The sequence below is a fragment of the Hemibagrus wyckioides genome, linkage group LG13 (genome assembly GCF_019097595.1).
Source record: "Hemibagrus wyckioides isolate EC202008001 linkage group LG13, SWU_Hwy_1.0, whole genome shotgun sequence".
Taxonomy (NCBI): domain Eukaryota; kingdom Metazoa; phylum Chordata; class Actinopteri; order Siluriformes; family Bagridae; genus Hemibagrus; species Hemibagrus wyckioides.
In genome coordinates this window covers 7,507,943-7,524,457 of record NC_080722.1, presented here as the reverse complement: position 1 = coordinate 7,524,457, position 16,515 = coordinate 7,507,943, and the positions used below count along the sequence as shown (strand labels likewise).

At 38.1% G+C, this 16,515-nt stretch overlaps 1 protein-coding gene across 2 annotated transcripts in view; it reads right to left on the bottom strand.

Annotated features, from left to right (window-relative positions):
• Window positions 1-5,517, bottom strand: part of dock1 (dedicator of cytokinesis 1) — a 268,380-nt gene extending 262,863 nt beyond the window's left edge. Inside the window, exon 1 of one of the 2 annotated variants that reach the window (XM_058405904.1) lies at window positions 5,178-5,517. In XM_058405904.1, the coding sequence (XP_058261887.1) occupies window positions 5,178-5,220 (43 nt within the window). In that variant the 5' untranslated portion in view covers window positions 5,221-5,517. The remainder of the gene's footprint in view (window positions 1-5,177) is intronic. The other variant, XM_058405905.1, reaches the window with a different exon arrangement.
• Window positions 5,518-16,515: the final 10,998 nt, after the last annotated feature.

Below are 16,515 nucleotides of genomic sequence, written 5' to 3'. Positions count from 1 at the left end.
TTTAAATATTCAATTTTCATTGTTTGCTTTTTTTAAAATGCTGCTGCTGCTAATCAGAGCGGAGAGGGATAATAAAATGAAATATCTGAAGGTCTATGAACACGCTTCCCTTTTTGATCAGTGTCTCCAACCCCGAGTCTAAGAAACAGAGAAATGACCAACATCTGACTAGAAACAAAGAAAGCAAGAAAGAAACAAGTAAAGCAAAAAAAGAAAGCAAGAAAGTAAAGCAAAAAAGAAAGTAAAGCAAGAAAGAAAGCAAGAAAAGAAAGCAAGAAAGAAGTAAAGCAAGAAAGAAAGTAAAGCAAAAAAGAAATAAAGCAAGAAAGTAAAGCAAGAAAGTAAATTAAAAAAGAAAGAAAGCAAGAAAGAAAGTAAAGCAAAAAAGAAATAAAGCAAGCAAGAAAGGAGTAAAGAAAGAAATGAGTAAAAAGGAAAGAAAAAGCAAGAAGTAAAGAAAGAAAGTAAAGCAAAAAAGAAATAAAGCAAGAAAGAAGGAAAGAAGTAAAGAAAGAAGGAAGGAAGTAAAGAAAGAAAGAAAGTAAAGAAGGAAAGAAAGTAGTAAAGCAAAAAAGAAATAAAGCAAGAAAGAAGTAAAGAAAGTACAGACGGAAAGAAAGAAAATTACAAATACCAAATAAAGTACATGTATAAGTATATAGATTTGTTTTCATCTGGTCCTGACTCCTCAGAGCCGTCTCCATTTTTTTCCAACTGAGCAAACTGACAATGTAAAATCTGATATTTTATTTTATTTTAAATGCAGCGCTAGTCTCTGGTGTGATGATCTTCCTTCAGCTAAATAACCGACATAAATGCAGGCAAAAAAAAAAAAAAAAAACACGACAGGGTATCTGCTACAGATATTGTCATGACAACAAGAATATTCGTGCTCTTCACTAACAGTCCATAACAATTTTTTTCCATCGTGCTCCACATCCGGCAACGACTTTCGGCAAAAAAATAAATAAATAAAAACGCACATCATGAGGTTTTGCCCGGAGCTAAGTTTAGAAACGAGTCGTGATAAAACCACCGAGCGTACGGCCTGCTGCTGAAAATTGATCCGCTGTCGTACCCTCGGCTCTGGAACACACGAAAGTTCACTTGTCCGTCTTAAGAAGCGGAGCGATTTTTCTTTATTATTCCCGGTGCGGCCGAGTCGTGACTGATTGCTAAATCACTGTTGTATTGATCTCAGGTCAGTTGTGTGTGTTATGGCTAGCAGTAGCTGATGGAAAAGGGTGGCATGTGATTTTCTCTACGTCAATATCCATCCCTACTGGCAGGACAAATTTGGGAAACCCTGGTGTTCCACTCGGGGTGAAGTGACACAGAGTTCAGCAAAAAGCTACAACTTAAGGTAGAACTCGCATGAAGTTTTTCAACTCCTCGTTTAAAAATCTGCCATTAGAGCCAGACCAGGAAAGTAATGCTCCGTGTGTGTGTGTGTGTGTGTGATGTTCCTGAGTCATCGTAAAAGTGTGTGAACATTGACACCACTTACAGCCTTCAACTGCAGACTTAATGTAAATCCCTAAACCTGCTTTTATCAGTTTAAATCTCACACACCTCATAAAACACACACACACCTTATAAAACACACTGCAAACAATCACCGACATGGATACAAACATAACCACAAACACACAGAATCACATCTAAACACACATGAAAACACACACAGATCTGCACAAACAGCCAAACACACACACAACCAACCGCACATGCATTACGCACACACAACCTGCAACACACACGCATGCAAACAACCACACATGCATACACACACACAATCAACCACACTCACATACACACACACACCAACCTCCCACACCTTCCCACAAACACACACAGATATTAACAATTACACAGAAACGGTAGAGAATAATGCTGCTACACTTATTTTGTGATCATAATCACAATTTCTCCATTCAAAACAATGGGGGTTGTATTGTTTGACCTTTGATTTGTTTGTTTTTTTTTTTTTTAAATATCACACACACACACACACACACACACACAGCAGTTTGTGTGCTTCTGTTTAGGTTACACTTTGTACAGAAAGAATCAGCAAAGGAAAAGGAAGTTTGCAAAGAAAAAAAAAAAAAAGAAAAAAAGAATTTTGGACATGGAACAATGAAGCGTTGTGAGGAAAATACTTTCGAGAGAGTAAAATGTCTCAGGTACACGAGGAACTGGAGCAACTCATCACCGTCTCGGCATACTTTTAGTGTACATTTCCCATCGTTAATAAGCAGGAATGCCCTTTTACCTTAATACACACACTCGAAACCTCAAAGTACAGCTAGCCTTGTGGTTAACACCTTTGTGCATCTTCCCTGCTTTGCAATATTGCTTACTTTACACTCATGTGTATCAGCACATTTACTCACAGCAGGTCACACCAAAAGAAACACTTCACTGTCACCAACACTGGGCTGGGCAGCTAATTACAGTCACAATACCGGACATACAGTGTCCAGTGTAGCTTAGTGTTATTCACACATACAGTGACTCGCAAACTTCCAGTGACATCAGTGAACGCAATCTCTGGCGACTATTAGTGGGCGTATCTATTATCGCTAATAGTACAAATGTAAATATTGGTGTCTTTATAAGGAGAGAGAGAGAGAGAGAGAGAGAGAGAGACAGGAAGACGGATCAAAAAAGCAAGAGGAGGAAACAGAGAGACAAAAATAGAAAGACAGAGATAGAGACAGAAAGGAGGAATGAATAAAGTATAGAAAATAGAATGAAGTAGATGGAGACAAAGAGGAGGAAACAGAAGTCAAAAGACAGAGACGAGAGAGACAGAAATAGAAAGAAAGAGGGACAAAAACAGAGAGACCGAGACGGAGAGAAGAGAAGCAGAGACAAAGAGACTGAAATAAAAAGAAAGAGGGACAGAAATGAAGAGAGAGATGATGCGGCTCTCTAGCAAGACAGACAGTGAGACAGAAACAGAAAGAAAGAGGGATAGAAATAAAAAGCGAGATGAGAGACAGAAAAACAGATATAAAAATGAAAGAGGGACAGAAAGAGAAAGACAGAGACACATACACAAATAGAGACAATAGAAGAGAAAAAAAAAAAAAGAGATGAGAAACAGACAGCAAGAAAAAGAGAGATGAGGGATGTATAATATAAATATAAAGAGATATGAGAGAGAGACAGACAGGCGCCTAGATGCAGTTTTCTAACAGGGAGCGAGATAGAAACAGAAAGAAAGAGGGACAGAAATAAAAATCGAGATAGAGACAGAAAGACAAATGTAAAAAAGAGGGATGGAAATAGAATGCGAGATCAGAAAGAGGGACAGGAATACAAAGAGACATGAGAGAGACAGAAAGACAGAAATAAAGCGAGATAAGAGAGACAAAAAACACAAAAAAAAGAGAGAGAGAAATAAAAAGTAAGATATGAGAGACAGAAAGACAGAAATAAAAAGAAAGAGGGACAGAAACAAAAAGAAATATGCGAGCAAAACAGAAACAGAAAGCCTCATCTAGGTGCCTGTCTGCCTTTCTAACAAGACGGACAGCGAGACAAACAGAAAAAAGAGGGATTGAAATAAAAAGTGAGATAAAGACAGAAATAGAAAGAAAGAGGGATAGAAATGAAAAGGCGAGATAAGAGACAGAAATAGAAAGAAAAAGGGATAGAAATGAAAAAAAAAGTGAGATTAGAAAGACAGAAAGACACATACAGAGAGAGACAGTAGATGAGGGAAAAAAGAGATGAAGAGATAAACAGAGAGACAACAGCAAGGAAGAAGAGATAAAAAAGACATAAGCAAGGATTTGTGGATGAAGACATGTTTTATTACGACAAGGTTAAAGGGTCACTTCATCTTTGTACCGGTTCAGTCAAAGAATGAACGAGTCTGGAGCTGTTCTTTCATTAGAAAAAGTGCTAGAGGGAATGTACGAAAAAACAGATCTGCAGATTTATTTATTTATATTATATATATATATATATATATATATATATATATATATATATATATATATATATATAGATATATATATATATATATAGTGAAGTGAATACAAATAAAGGCAATAAAGTAAACTATACACTTAGAGCCTAATAGTTAGGTTCCTGCCTGTGCAGCGTTACTGCTTATGGTTTCCTATGACTGCACAAGGTTTGTCGAAAACAAGCATGTAGGAGGATATGCTAAACTGCCCCTCTGTGAAAGTGTGTGTTATTGTGTTGCCCTGTACTGGACTGGTGTCTCCAGTCTGGTCTCTGGATTCACCACAACCCTGACCAGAATAAATGTAGTCAGTGAAGATGAACGAATATTTCAGCAGCAATAGTATCCTTTAACGTGGATGTGAAGGTTGCCATGCTGATCAGGAAGAGAGAGGGGTAATAAGATGTCCCAACTGAGCCCTGAATTCCCGGATGTTTACAAAATCACCAGAAAGAGCTGGAGGAAAGAGAGGAAGAAAAGAAAAAAAGAAAAAAAAAAGTTGTAGTGGCTTTCCAGCACCGATAGCAGCCGGCCTTTCTCCTGAAACATGTAGGAACAAGAAGACATTCCCTGCACAAGAGCCCTGCCTTCATTCCCTTACATATAATCCACAAACATCTCCTCATCCCTTCAAAAAAAAAAACACTTTGTTTTATTTATTTATTTATTTCAAAAACAAACACGAGGTGTAAACAAAACAGCCTGACCGAGAGACCGCTCTGAGAGAGGATACAGAATTCTAAACAGCGACAAAAAGTTACAAAACATCAACATGAAAGGGGGGAAGAAAAGGAAAAGGCGCCGGGAAGGTGTTACAAAAAAATCCGAGCCCTTTGATGGGATTTGCTACAAAAGTATCAGCGCTCGCGCTCTAATCAGTGCTCCATCATTCCCGGTCAGGCCCTGCACACAGGAAACGGCAGGAACTAGGCGAGTCTCTGACAACTTAAAGTCAGAAAACTGTTCAAACTACTTACTTTGCATTTATTCAAATCCCAAACCCAAACACTTCTCAAACACATCCAGCAGTCCACCACGTTCAAAGACTGCACACACACAGGCCTTCCATATCCCAAAAACTGCGCAGGAAAAAGTGGAAGAACCCGGGCGTGTGTGTGTGTGTGTGTGTGTGTGTGTGTGTGTAAAAAAGAGGGAGAGTAATTCACCATTCCGGCTCAACTTATACACTACTCACCGACGCCGTACTTTTCCTTCTTGGTAGGAATCCAGCGCGACATCCTCACTCGAATGAACCAACTATCAGATCGGAATGGTCTTCACTGGTCCAGGCACATCCACAGCTTTTCCTCCCGTGTTGTTGTCTATACTGTTTTAGTGTGTTGGGAAGCCGCATCTAGGCGCCATTTTCCATCGTTAACTGCCTGAACCGCGAGAGGGTGCACACACGGACGAGGGGGGGGAGAAAAAACTTTTTGGTCACGTGGTTAGAGCACTAATCAACCGAGGAGAGGGAAAATATACCGATTTCACTGTCATTTAATTTTTGATCCGTTTGATTTATCAGTGGTGCGATCTTTTCTCTGGGAGAAGAAGAAGAAAAGGCTAGAGCCATGTAAATGAATCGCGAATTGAATCACGAGCAGTATTCACAGAAGTGAATCGGTTCTTTTACAAGTGAGTCAGTTGGGAGAATCGATTCCAAACAAATCCGACGTTTATCACAGAATCAACTCTATTGTTATTGTTATTGTTATTAGTAGTGGCAATAGCTGTGAAATGACTAGTAGTAGCTGTAGGTACACTATATTTGCCAACATTTTTGGGACACCCCTCGAAATCATGGAATTCAGGTGTTGTTTTTTAGGGGTTGGGATTTGGTCCCTTAGTTCCAGTGAAAGGAACTCTTAATGCTTCAGCATACCAAGACATTTTGGACAATTTCATGCTCCCAACTTTGTGGGAACAGTTTGGGGATGACCCCTTCCTGTTCCATTATGACTGGACACCAGTGTACAAAGCAAGGTCCATAAAGACATGGATGAGTGAGTTTGGTGTGGAGGAACTTGACCGGCCTGCACAGAGTCCTGACCTCAACCCGATAGAACACCTTTGGGATGAATTAGAGCGGAGACTGTGAGCCAGATCTTCTCATCCAACATCAGTGTGTGACCTCACAAATGCGCTTCTAGAGCAATGGTCAAAAATTCCCATAAACACACTCCTAAACCTTGTGGAAAGACTTCCCAGAAGAATTGAAGCTGTTATAGCTACAAAGGGCGGGTCAACTCTACACTACATTCATGTGCATGTACAGTAAAGGCAGACGTCCCAAAACCTTTGGCAGTAAAGTGTATATGTGTGTGTTTGTTCGGATGTTTGTTTTTCAGTATGGCACACAAATAAATACAGTACGTTCAAGAAAATGTCACATTTTATATATTGTACAGTTTTTTAATATATTATATGCTCTTGAGTAAACACTCAAATTATTTATGATTAAATCTGTTTCTATACAGATTGATAAATGAGGCCCATTGCTGGCAAATGCTGTGATGCAAAAGGTCTAAATCACCTCCAGATGTGTTGTTATAGGAAAATAATCAAGGTGGTAATGGCTGGAAACACCCTATCATGTTTTATTCCTTACTTATCTTTATTATTTATTGCTATATCTGATAAATAAATAAACATTTTTGAAAAAAGTTTTCATTTTGTTTTCATTTACTAATTTCAGGTGCTGGTCACTTCATTCATCACATGAATAAAAATGGTATTTATGTCGAAATGGGAACATTTGATATATCGTATAGTGTTTTCTGATATTGAGAAAGTAATAATGTTTACATATCATTTGTTCTGTCCTCGGTTTAATTAATATCAATTGGCTGTTGAAGACCTTTTACATTATAATCATTACTTTTTCTTTTAAACTATATATATACACTATGTGGCCAAAAGTTCTGTATCTGCATCTGACTAATCACTCACACATATATATGATTGTTAAATATCACATTTCAGATTTAGTCCCTTTGTTGTTATAATAACTTCCACTGTGTAGGCCACTTCCATTTCAAGCTTTGCAAACCACATCATGGAGCTTGCTTTGTCCACAGATACATTGTCATGCTGGAACAGGTTTAGGCCTCTTAGATGCAGTGGAGGGAAATCTTAATGCTACATCATACGAAGACATCCTATACAATATATCCTATGTGCTTCCAACTTTGTGGCAACAGTTTGGGGGGGAAAACACATATGGGTTTTAACAATGGACATTGTCTCAAAGCAGCTTTACAGAAGTATAGAAACATATAGAAGGTAAAATGATAAAGTTTAAAGTTAAGTTACTATTTTATCCCTAATGAGCAAGCATGATATGAGGAAGAAACCTTGAGAGGAACCAGGCTCAGAAGGGAACTTCATCCTCAATTGGGTGACACTGGACAGGAAATAATGTAAATGTAAATAATGCCCTTTCTACAACAGCAGCCTAGAGCTCTTGAGGAACTATTAGCTCAGTGTAGTTACTGACTTCATTATAGACTTAACACTAATTCCTTGCTGTCACAAAGCTGACAGATGCAACGGCCTCATAGTGGTTTTGACAACATGATGTATCTCAAATTCAGATTCTATTGGCTACATACACAGTCATATACAGTATGACATGCACTGAAAGCCAATCAGATCAATAAAATAAAATCGAGTAGGGTCAAAAAGGGTGGGGGCAGGGTTAAAAATGAAATACAATTTAATAAAACAAACTGAAATACAATAAGTTAAAAGAGATTTAAAAAATAAGGTACAATACAATTAGTTGTATAAAATAGAGTTATGGAAAATAACTATCTATAAACAATCAATCAATCAATCTATCTATCTATCTATCTATCTATCTATCTATCTATCTATCTATCTATCTATCTATCTATCTATCTATCTATCTATCTATCTATCCCTCTGCCCATGTGTGAATATGACTATGAATACGAATACACACACACACACACACACACACAGCCCCTCTCCTCAATTTAACCCCTGGTTACACCAAGATAGTTAATTCATGAATTAATCTTCATTAATTGATTTGTCCTTGTAGAGACAATGCAAGGTGGAGAGTCAATCCTGGAAACACAGATCGGGGGCAGGCAAACACCCCAGGATCACACCTAGGGGCAATTTAGCCTAGTCAGTCCACCACCTACCTACATGTTTTTGGGTGGTTTTTTGGAATCTGGTTGAAAGCCACTCAGGCATGTGAAAGTCCAAACAGAGAATAACCAGAGCTCAAGATCAAACCAGGGTTTTGAGTGAGTGTGTTCTTATGAGAGACTCACTTGGAAGATCCTACATAGCTTCACTTTGAAGATCTTACAGAGACTCACTTGGAAGATCCTACAGAGACTCACTTGGAAGATCCTACAGAGACTCACTTGGAAGATCCTACAGAGACTCACTTGGAAGATCTTCTATCAACCACATTCGTGTCCACTTGCTAACAGAGAAACTGCCAAATCTAGCGGTCAGTAGGCCAGTGCTTTAAGAGCTCAAGCACAGCTGGTTGAGGTGAACTTGTGTCTCACCAAAATTGTCTCCAAATACCCCATTGCTTGTGCGGCATTTCACTTTTGTTTGCGATTTAAAGCCTTCTCTTCTCATCATCAGACCCGATTCTTATCAATATGTCAGCTAAGGTTTTTGGAGAGCTTCATTGTCATATCGCAATGATATAAATGTGTGAACATTACTTATTTACACCAAGGACACAGATTCATTACTTCCAATTAATCTATGAGCTTTAGCACATTAACTCAAGCTCTTTATTTCACGCTCAGGCTGAAATTAAGAATATGCATTTATTCAACGCTTGTAATTGTAACCCCAAACAAAAAAACCCTCACACATTTAAATCTCTTAAAATGGTAGCTGAATCAGTCATGATGCACATCACGTAGCAAGAAATAGATAAATGTTTGTGTGACACTGAACAAGAAAAAAGTTGAGTAAAGAAAAACTTTAACTTTATTAAAAAGAACACTTCAGCTTCATAATAGCTTTACTGATTCTGATAACACACCCAAAATAAAATATTGCCATATTACACGTTCCTGCGCATTTTTCCCCCTCTTATCAGCGTGTCATATTTGAGATACAGTTCCCACAATATATATCAAATGGAACAGGCTATATAGCCATCCATCACTGTCTAGGCTGTTATATTTCTGTTTACCTATCGTATTAAATTCCTGGAGGAGAGGGCTCGGGCTTGACAGGCCTCTTCCTCTTGCTCTGTTAGCAAACATTAATATTCAGGATTATCTGTGCAGCCTTGAGGGGATTCTGACAAACAATTAATAACCATTACACCATAACATATCAAATTAGGAGGAGAGAAAACACACATGCACAGGCACACGCACACGCACACACACACACACACACACACATGAATACATCAAAGGAGTCAAAACACATTGTCGCTCTCCTGAGAATAGAGTGCGAATAAAATAGCAGCATCCCTCCTGTGTTTGGGATTTCATTGCAAGTAACAGATTAACATTAACAAGCACGTGTCTACAAATAAAGAAGAAGCAAGAAAAAGAAGGAAAACTGAAAAGAATTTCTTTAATAAGTCCGGAACATCCTGACATCAATGCTTTAACCACAACAGAAAGATGTGTTGTTGTTTTTTTTTTTTTGTTTTTTTTACATATTTATTTATTTATTATTTCTCTAAATTGTGTGTGATTAGATTACGTGAATTATCTAAAAAACAAACAAACAAACAACTGAATGAATACCAAATGAATCAATTACTGTTCCAAGACAAAGTTACAGATCTACAGACAATTCAATAAACATAGAAATTACTAGGTGGTTGTCCTGCATCTTCAATAAACAAGCTGCAGTTAGTCGAAAACTCCTGACATCTGGTATAGTTCCTAGAATATCACTAAAGGCGGTAGAGCGTTTTTGTATTTAGTTTGGAATAGCCTCCCTGAACAGTGTTCGGGGGTTCAGATACACTCTTCCAGTTTAAATGTACGTTAAAGACATATATCTCTTTACACATAATACATCCCATAACACTGTGCTCCAGTACATCTGATCAAATGCACATTATCATCTAGTGCCTTCTAATACTATGAACAGCAGATACTCAAATTCCTCTTCACTTGTGTCTCTTTTTCTACCTATCCCGAGGCATCCAAGGATTGTGCCAGCTCCAGTTGTGTTCCACTTCTTGAAGGTTTCAGACCCCCAGTGAGAACAGGCCAACCCTGTGAGGATCCCGAGGCATCTAGAGATGTTCCAGCTCCAGTTGGATTTTGCTTCATGAAGTTTTCGGACATTTAAAGGCAAGATGCCAACCCTATGAGGAAAACAACGTCTTAATCAATACACAAAATAGCAACTACATATGCTATATCTCCATTATTGAGCATTTAAAGGCTCCAGCATGGAGGAGTTAGTGTTAAATCTATAATGAACTCAAATGCTGAGCTAATTTATGAGCTAATGGTTACACAACTCCAATGGATTGTATATGACTGTAAAAAAGGGCATTTATTTATAATCACACACTCTGGTGTTTATAATAATTTATAATCACACTCTCCGGTGTCACCCAAATGAGAATAGGTTCCCTTTTGACTCTGGTTCCTGTCAAGGTTTCTTCCTCTTACCATCTAAGGGAGTTTTTCCATGCCACAGTCACCTCAGGCTTGCTCATTAGGGATTAATAGAAATACATTTTAAATATAAGTCTAATATTATTCTTGAACTAGATTTCCCTGTAGCTGCTTGGAGACAATGTCCATTGTTAAAAGTGCTTTACAAATAAAAAGTGAGTTGAATTGAATTTAGGCTAGATCTATGCTAACCATGATTGTAGACAATTTATCTATTGACTTTAGGACTAACTGTGTTTACATTTCAGATTTAAAAGCCACAGCTGAGTCAAGGGAAATATGCTTTTAATGCACAATGCGGAGGAAAAGATTTTTATTCATTCGTCGTCATTCAAATCCTTGCCAAAGCATATTCAATTAAGTTCAATTCATTTGTATAGCGCTTTTAACAATGGACATTGTCTCAAAGCAGCTTTACAGAATTATAGAAACACAGAATAAATTATAAAGTTTAAAGTTACTATTTATCTCTAATATTTATCCCTAATGAGCAAGTCTGAGGTGACGATGGTGAAGAAAAACTCCCTGAGATGATATGAAGAAGCAACCTTGAGAGGAACCAGACTCAGGATGGAACCTCATTCTCATTTGGGTGACACTGGACAGTAAATAATATAAATGTAAATAAATAATAGCCTTTCTTTGACAGTTTGTAGTCACTAGGAACTGTGCCGTGAGGAACTGTTTATAGTCACCAAGGGCTCTTGAAGAACTAATAGGTCAGTGTAGTTTCTGAGTTCATTATTGACATAGCACTAATTCCTTCCTGCCAAAAGCAGACTGATGCAACGGCAGTTCAAAGACGGTGTGATAGTCTCCAAGTACTTCTATCCACAGCAGTCCCCTGGGTCATGGGCTGTCCACACAGATCTATCTCCAGCAGCAGTGAGCACCACCAAGCGATGAGACTCCCACCAGGGGTCGAGCATCTGGATGGATCAGGCAAAAATCTGGAAAGAAGAAGTGGTCACACTGGAAACTCAGAACACTGGGAGCTCGGGAGTGGGACATATAGCTTGACAGAGAGAGAGAGAGAGAGAGAGAGAGTAGAGAGAGAGAGAGAATTGTGCAAATGGTAAAATCAGAGAACCTAAAGGAGAGCATGTGAAACTTTAAATAGAAACCAAGCTTCCAAGCTTTCAACCCTTGATCTTGAAGTTGTTTTTGGTCAAATTCAAATAATATGCTGCATGAAAGCTACTTTATTCAAAAAGAAGCAGCATATTAGAAATATAATCCTCATTATAAACCTCAAAGAAATTTTAGATATACTTTTATAAGCCTGTGCAAAAAAAAAGAAAATAGAGGAACGTTCTGTCTTATACCCTAAAGGTCTGTTTGGCATGTCCCTCTGGGGGAAACCCTTTAATAACTTCACAACAGCATGGATCCCCTAGAGGAAACCCACACAGACACGGACAGAGCAGGAGAAATTGCAGACTGCAGTAAGTGAAGCTTGAGAGGCTCCAGGGTTCAATTCTGAGTACCTATAAATGACCAGTGAAAAGCATAAAGCGCAAATGTTGGTTATGAGGATCATTTATAGCCATGATCATAGAGTCCTGCCATAAAGAATAGCAATTCCCATGTGCATATGTTACATTAACACACACAGTGCACAATACACTTTCATATAGAATCCCTTAAGAATGGATTGGGTCATATTAAAAGGTCAAATAGAGTCAGTGGAGTATTTCCATCATGTGTACTATGACCTCTAGAGTGTTTGCAAACACAACCAAATCTGACCTCACTGCATCTGCAGAGCCTCTGTGTTTGTTTATACTGTGTGCTGCTCATATGATGCCTTACAGTATAATATCTTTTTGCATAGGATTATGTTTAATACATTCATATGCTGAGAGAATAATAAGATTGAGATTGGTCAGCTCTTTAAAGGCAAACACAGAGAGAATGAGTTGAACTTCTTCTTGCGGTCCATTTTTATATGCTGTATTTTGAACTGTCCCTCTGTTCTGTACAGTTAATTTCATTTTACTCTGCTTTTAAATTCCATTTTTGACTTAAAATATCAATTTATAATTTTTGTTTAAAATTAAAAACATGTAAATTTAATTAATGTAAATTTTACATATTAATAATATTGAATAAAATTTTGTTTTTGTGATCGTTATAATTGACAATAATAATAATAATAATAATAATAATAATAATAATAGGATTTTTCGCTTTAATTTAATTTTTTTATTATTATTATTATTATTATTATTATTATTATTAAAAATAAGGGCACTTTACATTTTAAGCTAATAGTCATAAGGAAGAACACTAATAAGCAACGATAAACAAACAACAGACAATAAACAAAAATGGCAAACAGAAAAAAATAGATGAATACAAGCAAAGACAAAAATGTAACAAAGGTGGAGACAAACAAAAGAGGTATAAACATTTTGTATGTTAGAGGTGTTTCTGATTAATTATACAAATTGGTCAGGCTTCATGCTTACATGTTGTCCTGAATACACAATTTTTGTATTTGTCTTATTTCTGAAGCAGTGGAAGAAATTCAGCCTTCTGCATGTTCTGCTGATCCTCTGCTCTTATACGCTGACATCATCAAGTCCACCCTCACCCCTTCAATATCTCTATGGTTTGGATCCTCAATCTTACAGTATCAAGCATAATCAAAACAGAGGAAATTATCGTCAGTAATGTGGCAACTCTTCAGGACATCTACAGCAGCAGGGCCAGGCATCATGAGGGCGAGATTATAGAGTTTGTACTGCACAGCACATCGTTTAAACCCTCACCTCCAGCAGAAGACTCCAAGCCAAAACCACCAGACACACAAACAGCTTCCCCCCCCAGAGTTGTAGCTGTCATTAACCACAGTGAACACATGGCACTTTAGCCTGAAAACACAACACTTCTTTTTATATGACACTGACACAGGCCTCATAGTCCGCATTATTACACTCAGATGCCTAAGTATAAGTCCTTAGTTATTGTATCAGATCAGGAATTTTCTTTAAGGTTCTCTAGTTTCCTCCTACCTCCAAAAAACACGCCATTAGGTGGATTGGTGTGTGTGTATGTGTGTGTGTGTGTGTATAAGATTCCCTGTAATGGACATTTACATTTCTGGCATTCGGGAGACGCCCTTATCCAGAGCGATGTACAAAAGTGCTTTGAAGCCTCTATCAATGAAAACTTCAACACTGGTTCACTAGGTCACAGATGTACTATACCATCAGCCATCTCATCCCATCCAGCATCAGTTCATCGTAATGAATGTGTGTAAATTAAGTTCTGCTCGGCTGGTCCAACCTGCATCCGTCACTCTATCAGAAGAGGGCGATGTTAGACTTTCCTCTGCCAACCACCCATCTGCCTCACTTCCCTCTAGGTTGAACAGGAAGTGTGCTAGCCAGATATGATGTTATGTTGTCATGCTTTGGATAGTTTACAAAGTTTCTATTTCTAAACTGAGAACAAGCACAGAGCCCTACACACAGATGCCTTTGTTATAGCATCTATACACATGAACAACAGCGGTCAGTTAAGAGAAGCTGAGCATTAACTGTCTGGTTACTGGGTTAAAGCTGTCTGTATTGTGTATACCTGGCTGCGGATTGGGCTTTAAATTGGAAAGGTGCTAAAAGCAGGATCCTAGATGTGACCAGTCTGTTGTTGGTTTGTTTAATGTGCACCGAAAGTGCATGCACCTCCCAGTCAAATCGATCGATAAATATATAACTTACTGTTGCAACTGTAGTGTTAATTGTGTAAAACAATAGTTACAACTATATTTCGTTCTAAATATTCAACCTTATAACATTGAGGAAGTATGCTTTTTTCCCCCCAAGCTGTAAGAATTAATGCGACAGGATCACCAGAAGAAGAAATGTAGCACTGGTGATGGCTGATTATTGCGCTGCAAATCTTAAAGTAGCAATTTGTTATTATTAGAGCCCCCCTGCTATCTGTGAGATGAATGGCACTGAAAATATTAACAAGCCTTCATCTTACCTTACCTCTAACTGGCTCTGTATGGGGGCTTCAAAACCTTTAATCTCCATGGATTTAAGTGAAAAAGCTAAGCAACTCTGTTCCAGTTGGGAATAGAGATATTTTGGAGAGAGAAAGAGAGAGAGAGAAAGAGAGAGAGAGAGTTTCCTAAAAGCATAAGATTGCTCTTAAATGTTAGAGCTAGCATCACACCGAACATGGTTTCTCTCCATTAAGATGACTTTAACTACGCAATGCTTTGGGGAATCTGAGCCCGGATCTTGAATTGCAGTATTGCATATGCCTTTTTAAACACATCTCTGAAATTGTGTGATTATTTCAAGTCAAATCAGGAAGCCTTTATTGTCATTTCAACCATATACAGCTGGTGCAGTACACAATGAAATGAAACATTGTTCCTACGGGACATGGTGCAACATAAAACACAGAGAACAACACAGAACTAATTACTATACACAGTACTACATAAGCTGCATGTGTGCAAACAGTGCAGGACAGAAGACAGTGTAAGACAAACAAGTACAATACAAAATTACAGTACAGTGTACAACACTGCAATGGGAATACAAAGATGGGTCTTAAACCCATCTGTCATTGTCTCTTCACTTTGATCAGCTGTCAATTCTCACCAACCAACCAGCATTCCCCATCACATGACCGTTACCTAGGGTGAGGACTAACATGTAATTCCTCAGGGCAGATATGTGAAGTCAGCCAATCCAGTCTTTTCAAACTGCTGCTTATGTCATGTCATGAGGTTGCATAACACACTTAGAGGTAAATGCCCTCTTCCTCATACATGGGCTCACAGATGATTGGCTAGTGTTGCTGTGATTGATGGTGGTGGTGATGGTGGTGGAGGGGGGCTGTTTGTCCCCTCATGCTATCCCTTCAAGGTAGAAAGTAAGGCCAGTTTTGCTCACTTGGTTTTGTTGTAGAAAGATTTTTAAATATTCCAAACTGCATCTTCTGTTACTTCAACAAGGCCTTATTCATTATAATCGTAAACATAAAACCAATATAAATATACTCCTAAAAGGTACAACCATTGTTCTTATGATCCAATAATCTCTGCTAAAGGGTATATAAAGGTACCTCTTTGTCCTATAAAAAGACATAAAATATGAACCTTGAAGTTTCATATCAGTGACTTTGCATTTGCACCCAAAGATTACCTTTTCTTCCTAGAGCAGAACGTAAATGGAGAAACACTCCAGGACCAGACTCCAGTGACCTTAACCCAAGGGCTAGGAGTATTTTAGTGAGACTTCAGTAAACACGTGGGTGATGTTGATAGCAACCAAAACAAGCAGTTTCTCTCATATCCTGCCCAATGTCTCCTTTCAGCTCCAATACTCAGCAATCCCATGACAAGAATAGGGCTTTTAGCTTTTAGTCTTCTGACACCCACATGAAAAACACACACCCTACCAGGGATCTGATCTTTCTCTCCACATTACAGCCAGTGACTGGACAGGACCTAGCAGACAGATTACAAAAAAAAATCAGCTGTTCAGATTGCCTTTAATCAACTACTGTTCATAAAATGCAGCAGAATCATATACACTACTTTTTATGAATAAATAACATGGAAAAAATGGCTTGTTTTGACCTTAACCCTAAAAAATCCAGGTATTTATAAAGTGTGGTAGACGCTTCTTCCTATCTGCAGACATTGTATTCTGTTATGCTCTGAACCTTTTCAGAAGAAAGAAAGAGGTTGATTCAGTTCTATAGATTTGACATGACTGGTGTTTTATAAATAACAGTATGTTGTGTATCTATGATAAAGGGGTACCTCAGTACATGGCACCTTGTCTATAAATGCAACACAGACACCAAAGTGAAGGCCATCAGTGAAAGAAACACAAAATAGCTTTT